This window comes from Laccaria bicolor, genomic scaffold (genome assembly GCF_000143565.1).
Source record: "Laccaria bicolor S238N-H82 LACBIscaffold_3 genomic scaffold, whole genome shotgun sequence".
NCBI lineage: Eukaryota > Fungi > Basidiomycota > Agaricomycetes > Agaricales > Hydnangiaceae > Laccaria > Laccaria bicolor.
Genome location: NW_001889874.1, coordinates 1,421,496 through 1,438,587, shown reverse-complemented (window position 1 = coordinate 1,438,587; position 17,092 = coordinate 1,421,496). Strand labels below are relative to the sequence as shown.

The 17,092-nt window shown below is 48.0% G+C and overlaps 4 protein-coding genes across 4 annotated transcripts; 3 read left to right on the top strand and 1 right to left on the bottom strand.

Annotated features, from left to right (window-relative positions):
- Positions 1-1,510: 1,510 nt before the first annotated feature.
- On the top strand, positions 1,511-3,939 carry LACBIDRAFT_292431 (uncharacterized protein; the record flags this gene model as incomplete). Its single annotated transcript, XM_001876077.1, has 8 exons — positions 1,511-1,768; positions 1,820-1,844; positions 1,900-1,947; positions 2,040-2,067; positions 2,143-2,764; positions 2,810-2,885; positions 2,986-3,053; positions 3,111-3,939. 8 exons carry the CDS (start codon positions 1,511-1,513, stop codon positions 3,852-3,854), a joined length of 1,869 nt encoding a protein of 622 aa, XP_001876112.1. The 3' UTR covers positions 3,855-3,939.
- Positions 3,940-4,244: 305 nt separating this feature from the next.
- On the bottom strand, positions 4,245-11,831 carry LACBIDRAFT_292430 (uncharacterized protein; the record flags this gene model as incomplete). Its single annotated transcript, XM_001875653.1, has 29 exons — positions 4,245-4,451; positions 4,503-4,653; positions 4,708-4,819; positions 4,866-5,118; positions 5,169-5,308; positions 5,359-5,536; positions 5,585-5,753; positions 5,776-5,857; positions 5,904-6,068; positions 6,161-6,215; positions 6,264-6,295; positions 6,353-6,493; positions 6,548-6,632; positions 6,664-6,843; positions 6,894-7,004; positions 7,056-7,496; positions 7,545-7,691; positions 7,743-7,935; positions 7,990-8,192; positions 8,245-8,349; positions 8,400-8,579; positions 8,630-8,854; positions 8,911-9,109; positions 9,168-9,268; positions 9,323-9,748; positions 9,806-10,422; positions 10,476-11,389; positions 11,478-11,601; positions 11,654-11,831. 29 exons carry the CDS (start codon positions 11,829-11,831, stop codon positions 4,392-4,394), a joined length of 5,967 nt encoding a protein of 1,988 aa, XP_001875688.1. The 3' UTR covers positions 4,245-4,391.
- Positions 11,832-12,245: 414 nt separating this feature from the next.
- On the top strand, positions 12,246-14,887 carry LACBIDRAFT_245637 (uncharacterized protein; the record flags this gene model as incomplete). Its single annotated transcript, XM_001876076.1, has 11 exons — positions 12,246-12,454; positions 12,504-12,580; positions 12,638-13,085; positions 13,134-13,285; positions 13,336-13,409; positions 13,457-13,652; positions 13,709-13,782; positions 13,834-14,005; positions 14,056-14,612; positions 14,671-14,739; positions 14,795-14,887. The coding sequence occupies 11 exons, from the start codon at positions 12,246-12,248 to the stop codon at positions 14,885-14,887; spliced, it is 2,121 nt and encodes a 706-aa protein (XP_001876111.1).
- A 270-nt stretch (positions 14,888-15,157) lies between these two features.
- LACBIDRAFT_308758 (uncharacterized protein) lies at positions 15,158-16,164 on the top strand (the record flags this gene model as incomplete). Its single annotated transcript, XM_001876075.1, has 2 exons — positions 15,158-15,955; positions 16,009-16,164. The coding sequence occupies 2 exons, from the start codon at positions 15,158-15,160 to the stop codon at positions 16,162-16,164; spliced, it is 954 nt and encodes a 317-aa protein (XP_001876110.1).
- Between the last annotated feature and the right edge of the window lie 928 nt (positions 16,165-17,092).

The following is a 17,092-nucleotide window of genomic DNA, read 5'->3' as shown; positions in this document are numbered from 1 at the left end:
GATTGTGCATTTTCTGTTTGTATCACCTCAGCGAAATTAATCAAAACAGGGAGATGGCCGAGAGTGTAATTGGTTGATGACTTCTGTGGCCCACATCGACATCTGCCGGCGATTAGACCTCAGGTGATGTAGAAGCTGGATCCAAGGGAAAAGGGAGTATCAAGGGATTTTGTGGAACGATTTCAGAGGGGACAAGTGACAAAGAGCAGGCCCAGCCAACGTCGGATACTATTATAAAATCAGGAGATTCCATTGGAGGCTCACGAATGGTAATAGCAAATAAATTCCGACACGACATTTGAGTTCAACCTGAGGCAGACATGTTCGCCTATCCAACTAGCAATGAGAAGTAGATATGAGATGGATACATGCCAGTTGCGTTCTTGAGACCACTCCTCCTCGCTTCACCATTCCTTTCGCGAGTATCCTCGTCCGAGACTGCGGCTTTAGTAAGCTTCCCGTGGACTCTGGCCTACAACTGGTAGAGCATTCCTAATCGCACCCTTGGTAACCAATTGCGAGCATAAAGTAAGGCGGTAACCGTTGTCTCCGAAAATCTAGAATGCTGGGTGATTGTAGAAATTGATCAGGACAGGGCATCTTGGAGCCTTCTTTCTCTACACGCGCGCGGCGCCCGAAACATTTTGTAACCGTTTTGTTCTTGGTCGTAACCTGCGTCGTCGGAATAGAGCGCAACTACTTAAAATGGAACAATGACCAGGGACTGAACCAACTTTTCGCGTGTGTCGCTCTCCTGACCAGTAAAAATCAGCATGAGGTGGGGATCCTGAATATTATGCTCCAGATTGGTATGTCCTTCTGGAAAATTGTATGCATGGGCTAGTGATTAGATAAATTTGTTGGAGTTAGCCAGGTGGTAATGAAACCGATTTGGGAGCCTCGTGCTAGGATCGAAATACCAAGCTAGTAAGGAGGCCATTGTCTTGTAGGTCTATGTGCCAACTGCGGAGAGAAGAACATCAAAACGTTTTGTTGATCAGAATGAGAGCTCGAGGCACAGACATGAACGCGATGGGAAGTACCAGGGTGTAAAGCATGGATACTTATTGTCCGAGTCAAATTCGAGGATTATCGCGATCTAATCAGTATGGGACCTATCGTTGGCGCATCACTGTCTCATGAGCCAGCCAAAGTTCCTCAGTCGAGCAAGCATCAAAGCCGAGTGAATTAGTAGACTAGTCAGGAAGACAACTAGATCAGACGCAGCGACACTTTGTAGCGATGAAGGAAATTACAGCGAGAGGCGGGACTTAGGGGCTCTTGGGGTCGACACATATTACAAAGCTGCCGTGTGAACTTTGCCCTGATTGGACCCTGTGCTGTGGCTTCAACTCTGTGGATGCAATGCGACCGAGGGTTCTGGTACTTGCAAACCGCAACGTTGAAGGCCAGCTGCCACTCGCCGCTAGGCCATTGTCTTCTCCTTTGGGACATTCTCTGGGCTTAAAAGGTTCAGCAACCCCCAGCTGAAACGGTACGAATCTCTGTAATGCCCCGTTCTACCGCTCATGATGTGGCTCCTTACGAGCTTTCTTCAGACTCAGAGACCTGCTCTGATACAGGAGCGACTACGCCATCCACCAGAGCCATGGACATTGGTACACCACCAAATGCGAAAGTTCGAGTCGACGCCGTCACAAAACAATTAGACAGTAAACAACGCTGCCTCATTACAAACGTCGAGTGCGACGAAGTGACTGAGTATGCCCACGTCTTGGGGCATGCTTTGGAGGACAACGAGGACTTGGTGAGTCACCTGTTGGAGCCCTTCGCAAACACGGTGATGACAAGTTGCTAGATGGCCAGGCTTGAGTTTTCATGGAGTAAGAAATATAGAGCCCAGAATATCCATACTCATGAAAACATATTTCGGCGTAGGGCTCATCTTTCGTGTTTCCGATGTCTTGCTGAATATCAACACTTTTAGTGAGCGCCAAATTCCACCATCTTTTCGACAAGAACAAATGGCTTTTGCTCCCCGAAACCCGCATTTTAGATCGATATGAAAGGGCTTATAGAAAGCCGCACTTGTTTCCTAAGATCGAGGTGAGATTGATTTCTGCTCGTAGAGGAGCTGAACTTACGCATTTATTGTCTTTAGAAAGAGACGTACAGGTATAGACTTGTTGCTCACCCTGATATGAAAAATGTCCCCATTCATCGAAGGGACGAGACGCTTCCGAAATCTCCCAGTGCTTTCCAGACGTTCGTCTATCCATTTGAAGGGTTTCCCACAATTGTCTCTCACGTTCATCCACGTTTCGCAATCCGCAACGCTGCGCTTAAACTTAAAGGCCGCGAGACGGTCCATGCCTTTGCTAGAGGAGAAGAAGGAGCGTTGTATGATGCGCTCGTCAAGATCATCAGCATATACGAAGGGTGGTCCAGTGTAGATCTCCCAAATGATTTTCGTAAAGAGAGAAATGTACCCAAGTTTGAGCCCCGCGACAAAATTCACCAGGGAGTCAAAAGGGATGTTCCAACGAATGTCCCGGATGCTGAACATTCAGATGACGAGGGCGACGCTCCTCCCACCATTGCCGCAACCTCGGCTTATCGCAGTGTACGGACTTACTGTTTGGCAAACGAAACACCTGCCGACCGAGCGGGCGATTTCGATCTCAAGAAAGCGAAGGCTAGAGTCGACACTGTCGCCGCAAAACGCTGCCTCATTGAGAATACCGACGAGACCAACGCCCTGGAGTATGCCCATCTTCTTAATAGGGGAAGCTCCAACAAGACTGTGAGTCTAGATCAACTACCGTGACCCCTCCATGACACCTTTTAGTTGACAGCTTTGGAATATTCGTGGGGAATGGGTTACATGACTTTACATGTCGATACACGTTACAATATATTCCGCCGTAAGACATCCTTTCCCGTTGACTACGATGATTAACGTCCTCCCAGTCAGCCGAACTTTGCATCGCCTTTTCGATGTAAATGCTTGGCTTTTAATTCCAGAACCAGCTATCATCGACGAATATCATGCAGAGATCACAAAACGTGCAGAATTTCCTTCGCTCGAGAACGTATGTCGTCTGTCTTTTCCCCCTTTCGTTTTTGCTGTGACTGATAATGACGTCTAGCATCAACCGCCGTACAGCTATACTTTGGTTGCAAATCATTTGATGGAGCAAGTCCCTATTCATGTCCAGCGTAGCACAGAGGACGCGAATGATAACGAGGTCAACGACATGGTTGACTTCAATTTAGAAGACGCATTCGTCTGTCATACCCTTCCCTTCCACCAATTTCCTGTTATCAAATCCCACGTGCATCCGCGCTTCGTCATCTGCAATTCTGGAGGTAAATTGAACAAGTTCGTTTACTCGACATCGCGATATAATCATTTCAACCCTTTGCACGAGACTGCCCTCCTCCATATCAAACAAATCTATGAATCGTGGACCAAAGAGGACATTGTTCCCCGGGAGTTCACTGCTTCGGGACCTTTGCATCAAGAAAATACACCATTCGACTTCCCAGATGACAAGACCGAGCATCGACGTTTACGCTCTCACACAAAAAGGAAGCGTATCTCCTCCCCGCTCATCGAAGATGTACCTTCCAAACCCTCGAGGCGAGCAAAATCTGGAGGTGCCAACGACTCTGTCTGGCTCGACGACGCGACGCTTGGTGAGCTTGAACCAGATCAGTCGCCTAAGAAGGCTTGGCACGACAAACTTGCCTGGATTCAATCCTGGGTGGGGCAGGTCCCGATGGACGCGACCGTGGAAGAGGATATTGAGGTTGTGGACAAGCCAGCTTGTCAGACTTGTGACGAATGCGTGTCGGATTCAGATGACATGGAATCTTTGTTATCGTCTTAGGAGATGAGGGAAATATGTCGTTTTTATCCATTTATTGTATGTTCTGGGCTTTTGAGACTAGATCTCGAAATGTAACTATCTGTCTCTGTCATCTGAATTTTTACTTGAATCAGTGATACGAAACGACTTCATGTTGTCCTAATCAAAAAGCTGCTACTCTTACATCCAACGGCCTCACTCAGGTAACGAGACCGTCGGGCTCCTCATTACCCTTTTGCCGGCGGACGTTGTTGTCGTTCTCGACTCTGTTCCACAATCCCCTCATAAGTGATAGTGATATATCCGTGACTGACAAGCAAAATAGCCTGGTTTTTAGGGTTTTCGGTCAGTGGATGAACACCACGCAGTTTCCAGGCAGTGCTGCGGTCAACAGTTGCCTGGTGGATGAATGGCAGGGACCAAGCATTATCATTGTTACATGTGACCAAAAGCCTCGCTGGGGTATATGACGACAAGTATGAGTGGGTGATGATACAGTCCAGGAGAAGTGCAAGAAGAGAGAGTAATAAGTTATTCAGGGGCAGGCGGGGGTGGGATTTATAAGAAGTCATCGTCGGGTTCAGCTGTCAAGCCATCTTCATTCCAGATTTCCAAGAACTAAGGAATGAGGTCAGGACGAACGCAAGACATCGGTATAGCAACACTTACTCTGATTTTCTGCTCATCAGCGTCGTTTGTCGTAAGTAATGGTGTGGTGGCGAAGGGAAGCCTATCCCAAGAGATCGAAGTGTCATTGCGTTTCGTCGCAGGTTTGTCTCCTATCGCGCTCTTCTTTCCAACTACGAATTTGCTGCATTTGCTGATGTGATGCGGTATCAGTATGTATTTGGCAAATATCACTCGGTTTGCTCACTCTTCAGATAAGGCGTAGCGAGTTTTCAGGTATGCTTTGAGCAGCATCACCATGGCAATGATAACAGAGGTCCTCATGAGAGCGGGTCTATCTTGAACAATTCCTTGTGCGTCTAGAAAGATTAGCATAAAGTGAGAAACATAAGAGGGAAAACTGACCGTTAGAAGGTGGACCATCGGCACTGACATCCATTGCATCGTGAGGAGCGTCAGACAGTACCGTTATTTGAGTTTGCGAGCTTCCATGTAGGTGTGTTAGTAGATGAGAAGGTGATATTATTTCCAGAAGTTGCATTCCTGTAGTTGACAGTACGGTCGTAAGATACTTGATGACGGTGAGGACCTCTTCTTGGGTTTTATACTCGAACGCTGAGAAGTTTTCAGCCATATATCGAGTGAAATTGATGTCATCCTACAGCAAGAATGAGTACAAGTGGCAAGAAACACCCGAAGACCACAGACCTGAGACGATTGATAGGTTGGGTTCTCTTGGAAAACTTTGACCAAGGATTTCAAGAAATCTTGACGTGTTGGCCGCTTTTCACGAACGAGAGAATACCATCGTTGGAGAAGGGCGACGGAGGTACCCTGTACTCTGAAGCCTGGACGACGATATAAACAAGATCGGAAAGTGGCATTGAAGGCTGTATACCATGAATAACTCCAGACGATATCTTCTTTTGATAGTCGAAAGATGTTCTGGCGCTAACGGTGTATCTCGTGTTCAGGAGGGATGCATGCTTATTGTGAAGAATAGAATGCAATGCGCTTGCGCGATTGCTGATCTGAGGTGACGGACTAGTTTCCAGAGCCACGATCACAGGGAACGACTAAGTGCAAAAGTAAGTTACTACCTGACAAGAAGGGATGCTGTATACCTGAAGGGGATGAGCAAGGCCCTGTTTTATGGTAAAGCTCAGCACGTCGATGGCGGTTGCCTGGATTTGAAGATTCTGAGAAAGGGCGGCATCGAGGATCGGCGTCAAATAACGTTGAACAATCGCTGAGGTGACTCTGAAGGTGGGTAAATTCAGCGTTACGCTCGCTCTGTATTACGGAACAGATATACCCTGAATCTGCGAAATCATCTGTATTGCCAACAAGTTCTTCCATATTCACGTCTGTAGATTTATTCTTCCCTTTCACAGACTCTGAAAAGAGAGTCAGACAGTTCTTAAACCGGAACATTCGCCTTACCTTTTTCTTTAGCACTGTGCTTTGAGGCTTCTGAGATAAGGAAGTCTTGCATGATTTTGAGGAGTCGGCTCCGTCCTTCCTCTTCGGGAGACGCGAAAATAGCATCCATGATGACGGCAGAAGATTCCATTGTCATCAAAGTTGGCTGAGCACGAAAGAGGAAGCCTAGGCGGAGATATCAGACATGCCGAAAAGAAAGACGAAATGAGAAATTGTACCAAGGCACTGTAAGATCCGCCCTCTCAGCTGGGAGTTACTATGCTTGTTGTATAGTTGCAACAATGTTTGGTATATGTGCTCGGTGATAGGGCCCTACAAAGCATAATTAGTTGCTGAAGAGGTCAAGCAAAGCAAAATCACTTTGGAGATGCTGTCAATATCAGGAGCGAGAGCTACCAAGATGCTGCATGAGCTCAAGACCTCAATAAAACATGTAGTAGGATACGCACAAGAATTCTCCTGGCGCAAGCGATCAAAATTACAATTCTCGCCGAGAAGTGAAACGATCAAAATGAGAACAAGCAGAGCGCGGAGTTCGTTCGGAGTCAGCTCCTTCGCTGCTGGAGCCTGAAGAAATTGTTGGAGTCGGGCTGTCGAAGAAAAAAGTCGTCAAGTGATATAACACAAAATCGGGGTCGTCGTACCATTGAGTGATTTGACAAGATTGACCAGGCGAACGAAATCGTGCGTCAGATGTTGAACAACGATACACATGCACCCCACAGTTTCCTGCAAGATCTTCCCAGAAGGTTGAGCGCACTACTAATGCAGAAAGATGAAAGAAGAGCACCTGTATGCCTCCTCCACCGGAAGGTTTAATGATCATAGGTTGAAGAGAAGTTTGAAGTTCTTGTCCAAACTTTGCAGCAGTCTTCGGCATATGAGGGATCGAAACGCGGAAGATCTTCAACAGATAGTCCGACGTGATAAGCTCCTCGGGCTGGATGTAAGATTAGCGTGATATTCCGCAACCATGCAAGACTCCCGTACTGTCGAAGCATTCTTGAGGTAAGGCAAGAGAGTTGATGCATTGGAACCAGAGAGGATGGAAGGATACGCAGACGTAAATAGGTAGATGGTGCGGATGCAGTTGATGACGGTCTAGCCAGTAAAAGTGAGCAAAGTGTCTTATAAATGCCGGACTAAACTTACAAAGCCAGGCAAGTCAGAGGCGTCGACGAGGCCATCGATCAGCGTTTCGCATATTTCGGTATAACGAGCATGGAGAGAAGCACCCTCATGGCCCTCCTTCTCCGCAATGATCTTGTGCAAAACATCCTCCAACGGTGATTGACGATCTTTGAAGTTGGCGGAGGTGGCCATGATGATGGCAACCTTGCTCAACAGTGCGCTCTTATCCTGAGTGTTGCTGCTCGTGCTGCCCCGAGATTTCAAGGCAGAGGGCAATGGGACAGGAGGGAACCAGAGCTCTTCAATTGTCTTGATAGCCAGGTCCTTCACTGACTCATCTTCATCCATCAAACGTATTACAAGCCTCGTCGCGATATCAACACGACGAGCATTATCATCCGTCACGGCATAGAAAGACTTGAGAAGTTTGATGACCCGCTTCCTAACGCCAAGGCCAGTATCCTGTTACAAATGTCAGTAGGGATCTTTGGTGACGACAACATCACTGACCGCCATACGTTCCGCAATCTTCTGGTAGTAATCCCCAGCCACTTCAGGAGAATCAATCATGTACTTCCCAATGAGCTCCACCGCGGCATCGCGAACTTGAGGTGAACTATCGAGTAGATGGCTCTCAATACCACGACGAACATTGGGCTTGCAAAACAAGTCAAAACCCAAATTGCAGCAAAGTACAAAAAGACGTACCGCTGCAAGGATCGTAGCATCACTGGTCACAATTTGACCGAGTGCACGCAGAGCTTTAGTCCTCATAAAGATCGCAGGTGCATCAAGAGCCGTCAAAATGATGTTCAAAATTGGCTGGAAAGAGTTGCGCAAGCTCTGAACATTGCCAATCTCCTCGGCGAGGCGATCAACGCGTGCAACTTCTTCTTGGGAGCTGCTCGTTATCGACCTCAGAAAGTGAGCTATTGACAAAAAGACAAAACATTACCCAATATCGAACACATCATTGGAAGGATCCTTCCACACTTCGCGTAATGCTGTCTTGATTTTTTGGCCAAAGGCGAGGGTTTTAGATTCGTCTTTAATGTTCAAGTCGTCATCGTCTTCAGACTGGTCGATCCAAGCGTTGACCTGCTTCAAAGCACTAGCGAGCTCTTGGCCTAGAGTGGCAGCTGTTAGTTCTCTTGCGCTCTGGTGGATTACGTAAGAACAGAAACGAATCGGTTGGACAATCGCAGCTTACATCGTAAGCCTGGTCTTCTGAAGAACGTTTGCAGAGGTGTGACGCAACATCCTTATGAGCATCTAGGAGCTTGTTGAGGCTCTTTGAGCTGAGGGTGCTTACGACCTGGTATCAGACGGTCAGCACATACATGAGCATTCCAGCAAATATCTAACCTCTTCTAGAGGTTTGAGACCTTTAAACTTCGGACCAGCCTCACCACCATCTATCTGCACTTTGAGCGCGCTCGAACGAATGCGAGCAGCAATGACGCCGAGGTGATCGAGAGCAATGGTTTTGGCAGCATTTGTATCTGTCTGTGAGTTCGCAGACTTCACGTCGTCGAGGGAGGCAACCTCAAAGGAAAGTCAGAGAAAAGTGCCGGTGGGTAAGATTCCCAACACACCATAAACTTCGACGCAATGCTCAAAAGAAGCCCAGCAGCGGGCCATTCAGGCCAGTACAACACAACGAGGAGATCTTCGATTAAGTTGTCAAAGATTGCACGATATTCGGCTTCATTAGAGTTCTTGGTCGCCTTGTTCTTCCCCGATCTCTGCGTAAGGAAAAGAATGATCGTTTTCGCGGCCTTGTTAGCTGATTCCATTCCGCTTGTATATAGACGAATTTCCTATCCAGCATCGGTCAGTTTGATGATACTTCTATATTGAAAAAGCAGTGCTTTACCTCGTGATCGTTTTCGTCAAGAAATGGCTCGGGCGGTGCCTGTTGACTTTCCGTAAAACTCTCTTGCCTTCGAAGCGCAAACTTGTTTTGCCTAGCTTTTTCGATTCTCCTGGATTCAATACGAACATCGTGTGCTGAAGTTTGAACCAGTTGAAGTAACAACGCGGAGACAGTTCGAATCGAACGACCATCCCGCAATCTAGAAGTGATATTGGCCTAAGAGATCAAATGGAACACGTTGAAGAAACTATACGTACCGAAATTGACCTGCTTTTTGCTTGGTATCCGAAAGTTTAATCAAAGAGGAGAGGATCTCTTCAATGATCCACGACCGTTGGTCTTCATGGTTCGCAAATATCTGTAGCGTGATTCTGTATGAGCTCCACGTCAACATTGAAATGGCTTATCTTACACTGCGAATCAATGACAAGGCATCCAAACGAAGGCCCCTCATCGCGCTTTTCCCAAGGGTCTTAATGACAACATTGTCTTTCTTACCCTTCGCATCCCCATCGCCCCCAGTATCAATCACAAAAAACGGGCCTATGGCGATATACACTGCCTGAATAATGATCGAGTCAGACATGGCAACACTCTCAGAACCAACGAGAGCATTGATGCGCGGAAGAACGGCGGAGAGTGCTTGGAACGTCTCGCTGAGTTGTCGTCGATAGGTTTGAGCCATAGATGACGAATTCTTGACGACGTATTGCAATAGTGGGGTGTGACTGAGATTAGCGCCAGTTTCTGAGGATGCTTCTACAAAGGGATATACGATCTTCGTCAGCTGGTTCTTGATTGTACTGAGGCAGGCCGTGATCAACTCTTCAGAATAGAGCTGTACATAGAGTTCGTTGTAAGCTACAAATATCGGTGATAGGTTGATGACACGTACCTGTTTGCTCAATCTATCGCTGGCAAGCAGTGCAATGCAGCAATCCGCAGCCAGAATGCTGTCCCGAGCAACATCCAATACCCTGCTTAGCTTGTCAAAATCTATCTCATTCAGCTCAGTACTCTTGGTTGGGCCACCTTCATCCTTGTCCGCGTCTTCAGCCTCATCTTCGTCGCCATTCGGTGTCCGTGATTTTGAACGTTTTTCATTCTTCTTGCCCTTCTTTGCAGACGGTTTTCGAGGAGAAGATTTGGCTAAACTAGGTGGTGCCACGATAGCGACAAACGGGTCGATATCCTCGCCAGCTTTGACGCTTCGATCAAGATGTTTTAGCAAACGGGATAATATTTGGGTATCAACTTCCGCAAGGCCCCCTCTTCCTCGACCAGGTGTGCCGCCTGCCGTGGTTTGGCGGAGACGTTTGGTCGGACGGGCTACATTTCCGATGTATTTCGTCAACTTTCGAATGACGGTGGGGCTTAGTAAAGGTCTCGAGCAATGAATAGAGAGATGGGAAAATAGCTCTGGTGGCAGATCCTTGGCCTCAGCATCCGCAGGTAGCGCATCTTCAGCCTCGAATATCTCGTCGATTAAAGCGGTCAATTTCTCAAGTGGAACTGCGCATATATTTGGTTCAGTAAGCAGCACAGGTGATGAAATATCAATTCACCTCGTTCATCTCGATCGCCTGTGCGGCGGGCGGAAGACTTGACAGAGTCGAAGAGACCCCTGCCTCTTGTTGGGCTAGATGAGAAGTCGTCATCAGAGCCGTACCCTCCTAGGTCGTTGGGCGTGTCGTTAATCTTCATTTTCCCCTGTCGTTTCTCAGACAGCATTGAGGCATTTTCGGAACCCTTGCGAGAAGAGAATGGGGTTAAATATGGACTGGGAGGCACAAATACGTATGCCAAATTCACTCGTTTGGGCGTCAGCGTCGACGTAAAAGAGCCTTGAGACATTGAGGACGTGGGAGCCGTTGATATGGTGGTTGGCGTTCGAGGAACGGAACTGGCAGAGCTTGAGGGGGTCACTGGATTCGTAGTGTGTTGGAACGAGGGCAATGATTTCACGGAGTGCACGCGTTTAGATGGCGAAACAATCTCAACCACAGGCTTGCGCTTCCGTGGAGTAACAGCGGCGGTACTTGACGGGGCAAGCGCCAGAGGATCTGGACTCTCCTCTGGAGGACGGTTTTTTGAGGGTGGGGTCGTGGGACGAGCTGGTGCAGGGAAGGGAGGCATAGCTTGAACCATCTCTCGTGTTTTCTGTTCCAGAAATTGGTTGAAAAATGCGGGTGACTCCTCTGGTCTGTATACCTTCGGCTGTGCGGCTGACTGGAGTTGAGGTGGTGGTTGTCCAAGAGCATATGCCAGAGATGACGAAGAAGGGGTGATACCAGGAGGGGGTGTTGGGTATGCCGTGTTTGGAGCAGTTCTCTGAAATACCGACTGCGCGAATGGGCTGGTCTGGAAGTGCGAAGGAGCAGTGGGCATCGGCCCCCAATGCTGAGGTTCCTGATACTGATAAGATCTAGTCCTTCCAGTTAGATAGTGTCTCATATATGCGTTAGTTTTCTTGAACATACTGTTGATTCAACATCCGAACAGCATCATCCCGAGTATCCTCCCAATAACCTGAGTCGTTCATAGGAACATGTGGGGAAGCCAAGTACTCTAACTGCTGATCATATTCAGAGTATGGAGGAGGATATGCAGCATGGTGCGTCGAGTAGTAACTTGGCTGAACGAATGTCGGAGGTGCGGCGGTTAGGGTCATGTTGCTAATATGTCGAGCAACTGATACAAATTCAGTTCCAAAATTTCAAGAGAAATATAATATGAGACTCACCGTGATTCGTAGGGGTAGCAGATGCCATTGGATAGACAGCTAACAGCTGCTGAGCACGCTGAACAGTATCGGCGGCAGCACCGGTAAAGTGCGAGGGATCTTGAGGAGGGTGATGGCTGCTGCTACGACGGTGATAGCGATCACCATTCTGAGGCAACCAGTGGTGATTGTGGTCCATTGTCAAGGAGTCTAGCAATGGTCAAAAAATGAACCGAAACAGCCAATAATATGCGCGACTGCAGACGCGGTACTATGAACACGAGGTCACGCGTGACACCTGCCATTTCGCACAGTGTGTGACAGTTTTGTGACTCGGAATTTTTCAGGCGAAAATGGAAACTCTCATGCCGAGGCCTGTTCAACTTACCATTTCGTTGCTCTTTTTTTCTCCATCAAAAACTAGGTTATCGCGCATATCGTACCGCGTGGTTTTGGTATAATGCCCACCGCTATCGATAAACCAGTCCGGATCTTCCAGGACGCACGTAATGATGGGGGGGCTGAGAAACGTTCCAAACCCATACCTTGGGTGGAAGTGGACGATGATGAGAGGGAAAGACGGAAGAAAAACTCGTTAAAGCGAAACGGACCCATGGCCAATGGGGATGATCGCTCCCAAAATGGTCGTCAACACAAGAAAGCTCGTCTCTCCTATGGAAACCCATCCAACGACCATGGCAATACTTTCGGTCATACCAACGGAAGAGAGGCGAACCACGCGGGTCCGAGCAGTGCACCATTGAATCCAGCGGCGCAGGCCATTCAAGAGCAACGCAAACAGCTGCCAATTTACCTAGGCGCGTTCGCCCCTCTACTTTCTCGTTCTCTACTTACCTACGTGTTCAGGCAGAGATGCTCTCATCGAGGAGATCAAGAAGAACGACGTGACCGTTCTACTTGGAGAGACCGGTTCCGGGAAAACGACGCGTACGTCTACTTTTTCTGGATCAATCTCCTACATCTAACCCAAATACCTTATATCAGAGGTCCCGCAATACCTTCTGGAAAGCGGTTTAGCAGGGAACAGGATGATAGCCGTGACTCAGCCTCGCAAAGTTGCTGCAACCAGTCTTGCACAACGCGTCGCAGCGGAACAAAACGGTCCACTTGGCAAGGTCGTTGGATATGCCGTCCGCTTCGACGAAAAGTCAAGCCCCCACACTCGTATCAAGTACATGACGGACGGGATGATCATGCGGGAATTGATGTCCGACCCTTCGTTGTCGAGGTATAGCGTGGTGATCGTCGATGAAGCCCATGAACGGACACTTCGCACGGATTTGCTTATCGCAAACCTGAAAAAGCTTCAAAAAGAGAGGAATGGATCGTCTAATGCGAAGGGGAAGGGGAACTCTAACAACTCCAAGCCATTGAAGATAGTCATCATGAGTGCGACCTTGGATGCCGAGAAATTTAGCAAGTTTTTCGACAAGTGCGTGCAAACACTGATAAGCTGTGCTTTGCTAATAACTTCTTCCAGCGCGAAAATTTTGTATGTTAAAGGACGGCAACATCCAGTCAAGATTTTCCACTCGGCGGAGGGTCAACCAGACTACGTGGATTCAGCTATGCGGACATTTTTCCAAATACACACCGATCAACCCCCGGGGGATGTGTTAATTTTTCTCCCAGGTGCGTGTTCCCCTTCCTTTTGGTGTTCAGGGTCTAACTTCGTGGTCTAGGTCAGGAAGACATTGAAAGTCTCGAAAAGTCAATAGACATGTTCGCAAAGCGTCTACCCCAAGATTCACCAGAGGTGCGCAAACCTGTCTGTTGGATTGCAAGTGACTGACCATGTCGTAGGTACTGGTTTGCCCCATGTTCGCGGCTCAGGCTCCAGGAAAAAATGCGAAGGTTTTCCTGTCTCCACCACCAAATACACGGAAATGTATATTGGCGACCAACATCGCAGAGACATCTATCACGATACCAGGCGTAAAATACGTCATAGACACGGGGAAGTGTAAAGAAAAACAATACCTAGCTCGAATGGCTGGAGGTGGTACGTCGAAATCCACCCCCTGACCACATGTGCTAACTTGATCTCCACTTCAGGTTTTGACACCCTACTTACGAGAGACATCACAAAATCTTCGGCGATGCAGCGAGCTGGTCGAGCTGGGCGAGAAGTGAGTTCACTACCAGATATCTCCCTCACACGCATTCTGATCAACTCGTAGGGATCGGGTCTTTGCTTCCGTCTCTACACAGAAGATGCATTCAATTCGATGGCACTTTCTGGAGAACCAGAAATACTACGGTGTAGTCTCACATCGAGCATATTACAGCTGCGATGCCTTGGCCAAGATCTCATGGAACTCGATCTTATGGATGCCCCAGACACAGATACTAGTAAATGCATCGATCTCAGTTCCACTTCCCTTTTCTGACTTCGTCAATAGTCTGTTCTGCTTTGAAAACCCTCTTCATAATCGGTGCCTTCGATAAGCAATCCCAACTCACCCCAGCAGGCCGTCACATGGCTTCTTTCCCTCTCGAACCTCAACACGCCTGCGCGATCGTTGCTTCAAAAGAACATGGATGCTCATCAGAAGTGATCGACGTCATCTCAGTACTTTCTGCCTCATCCAAACTCTTCCTCGACGTCACGGAAAAGCGAGACGCAGTCTCGGAAGCACGCCGCAAGTTCCGTCATCCAAGCGGAGACCACCTCACCATCCTCAACGTCGTACGCGCGTACCAGGCGATCGCTTCGTCAGAGAAGAAGAAGTCCAGGAAAGACTGGTGTCGGAAACATTTTTTGAATGAGAGGACACTGATTGAGGCGAGGGAGATTAGGGAGCAGCTGAGGCAGACGTGTACGAGGGTGGGCGTGGATTATACGACTTCATGTGGTGAGAATGAGGGTCCGGTGATCGCTTGCCTGGGACATGGGCTCGTAGCCAACTCGGCTTTTCTCCAGCCTGATGGGTCTTACAAACAGACGATGGGATCATCAGTGAGTGGATGCTTCACCGCAATCATTACAATCCCGCTAACCATGGGATTGTTTCCAGTTTGTTAAAATTCATCCTGGCTCCACCCTCAGCGACAAAAAGGTACCAGCTATAGTCTACGACGAGCTGGTTAGTAATCCCTCTTGAATGTCAACGTAATCGACGTAGTTGACCTTCTCATCAGGTATACACCAATCAAATCTATGCCCGTGGAGTATCCTCAATCCCCAAGAGCTTCTTCGCAAAACATCACGCACTCTCCCAACGAGCAGCATGAACAACTTACTTATAGGCGACTTATCAATATTCACCTCTATCTTCTCGTGTGTCTTTGTTTCTAGATGGTTGGAATTGGAATGGCATGGAGAATCCGCAATACATAAGTTCAAGTTATATACGTGTCATAATAAATCTTCACGGTCGCTCTACACTGACTCCAGCTGGTTAGCCGCTCAGTACAGATCTATTTCCAAACTTTTCCCCCGATCTTTTCAATTCTAGTCTCAGATTTCAGGTCCCAAAGCGCTCAAGAACGACCTCCGCAAACATGTGCTTGCTATCTCCTGCCATTTCCATCCACCCTCCATCTGGACTGTCTAAGAAAATCAGGAAACTGTTCAAGAAAGACAAGAAACCGCCGAAGAAAGAAGGTCTTGGTGCCACCGCCATGGATCTTTCGAGTCCACTCACACTTAACATTTACTCCCATTGCATCCGTCTGTATCCCACAGTACCATCAACGGTTTCCGACGACAATCTCGCCATCCTACCCCTGACCTCTGGCATTGACTCTCCGGACACCACTTCAACCTGCCTCCTCAGAGGGTCTCTCGCCGACTTCCTTCAATATTCCCGCCAAGAGGCGTCGAAGTGGTTGATTGACATCGCTCATGATATTTGCGATCCTCTCAACCGCCGTGGTTCGTTGGTAGTGTATAAGGAGCAGCAGTGGATTCTGGTTGCCAACACAGATCCATTAACTGCATCAATGTACTGCTACGATCTTCCGCCTGGAGTTACAGTCAGTCTTTCGAAAATCAGCCAACGTGCGGGTAAATCCGTTACCAGCTCGGCTGCCAGTGCGGATGAAAACACCTTGGCCAACCGCCTAAAGGGGCGTGATGGAAAATGCTGGATGTCAGGAATAATCGCTCCACTTGCAAACAGTCATATCGTCCCCAAGCGCATGGGGGATGACACTGCACGAATCATCTTCCAGACGTTCACATCTATTCCCCCTCCTCCGAACCTGACGCTCTCGGACGAGATTTTTTGCTTGAGTTTGAGCCTGACTCTCGATACCTGGTTTGATGAGTATGAGTTGGGCTTTCGCTTTGTGTCTCCAGTGAGGAGTTCTGATCCTCTCATCTCCACATTGTCCATTAATCAACTGTTTAGAATGTTTATGAGTGCCATTTGTTCATTAATCCAGATCGTGAGGACTCAGGTGCTAATGAAGATCTTGACTGGACAATATTCGGAGCATTTACAAAAGAACTCAGAGTGAACTACCCCATCATCCATGGGCGCCGCGTAAGTCCTCCCCATCCCTAGCAAGACAAAATTCCTCCTCCTGGCCTACTTCGTTGGCACTACCTCCAATGTGTGCTCCAGAGGTTTGCCCATGATTGCTACAAAGATCTTGATAATATATTTTTCTTTGAGTTGCCTCTTCGGATGGAAGGGGACTCTCTCTGATGCTGATGGCATGCCAGAAAGCGAGGTGGAATGGCCATCAATGGCTTTAGATCTGGGGAGGGATGTAGAGAATATTTTAGAGGAGCAGGAGGAGCGCCACCAAGCGGTTGCAAAGTGGATTTTAACATCCACATAAATCAGCACTTTTACATGTACATATATTTGAGTCAGTCAATCTGCATTCAAGTTACCCTTGGTAACTCTCCACACCCTCACAACTTATAATATTAATAGATGGTATTTTGTCCCCAATTACGATAACTTGGAATTTGAGCTCAATTGCGACATTGTTAGTGGGTGGAGTTCTGGGTGGGAGGGTTGCTTCCAACCCAATGAATTTTAGACACTCCTTTAGGAGTGCAACGCGAATGAGCTAGCCCTAAATGAGAAACGCTCACGTGATGAGAACAATGGTTCTTTCGAACTGTGAAAGACTGCCATGGCCACTGGCCCACCGAGCCACAGTGACAACGCGGTGGCCTCCCTCGCATTTATATATCCTGTCTTTGGTACGTACCCCAACATGTCCGAATCCAAGGCGGCTAATCATGTCGCGTCTAACACTAGAGCAACCGTATCAGGCTCACCCGTCAAAAAGAGCCTTCAAGGCGGCCTCCCACACAACCCCACAAAACGAAAGTCCGAAGACATCAGAAGGGACATGGAGAGGGAACTTAGAGGCCTATGCCAGTAGAAGATTTTATGAAAGAGTTTCTACCTCTCGGGAACAACTCAGGGCCTATGCGCGAAGTGCCCCCTGATCTTTTCCAAAACTTGCCGTCAA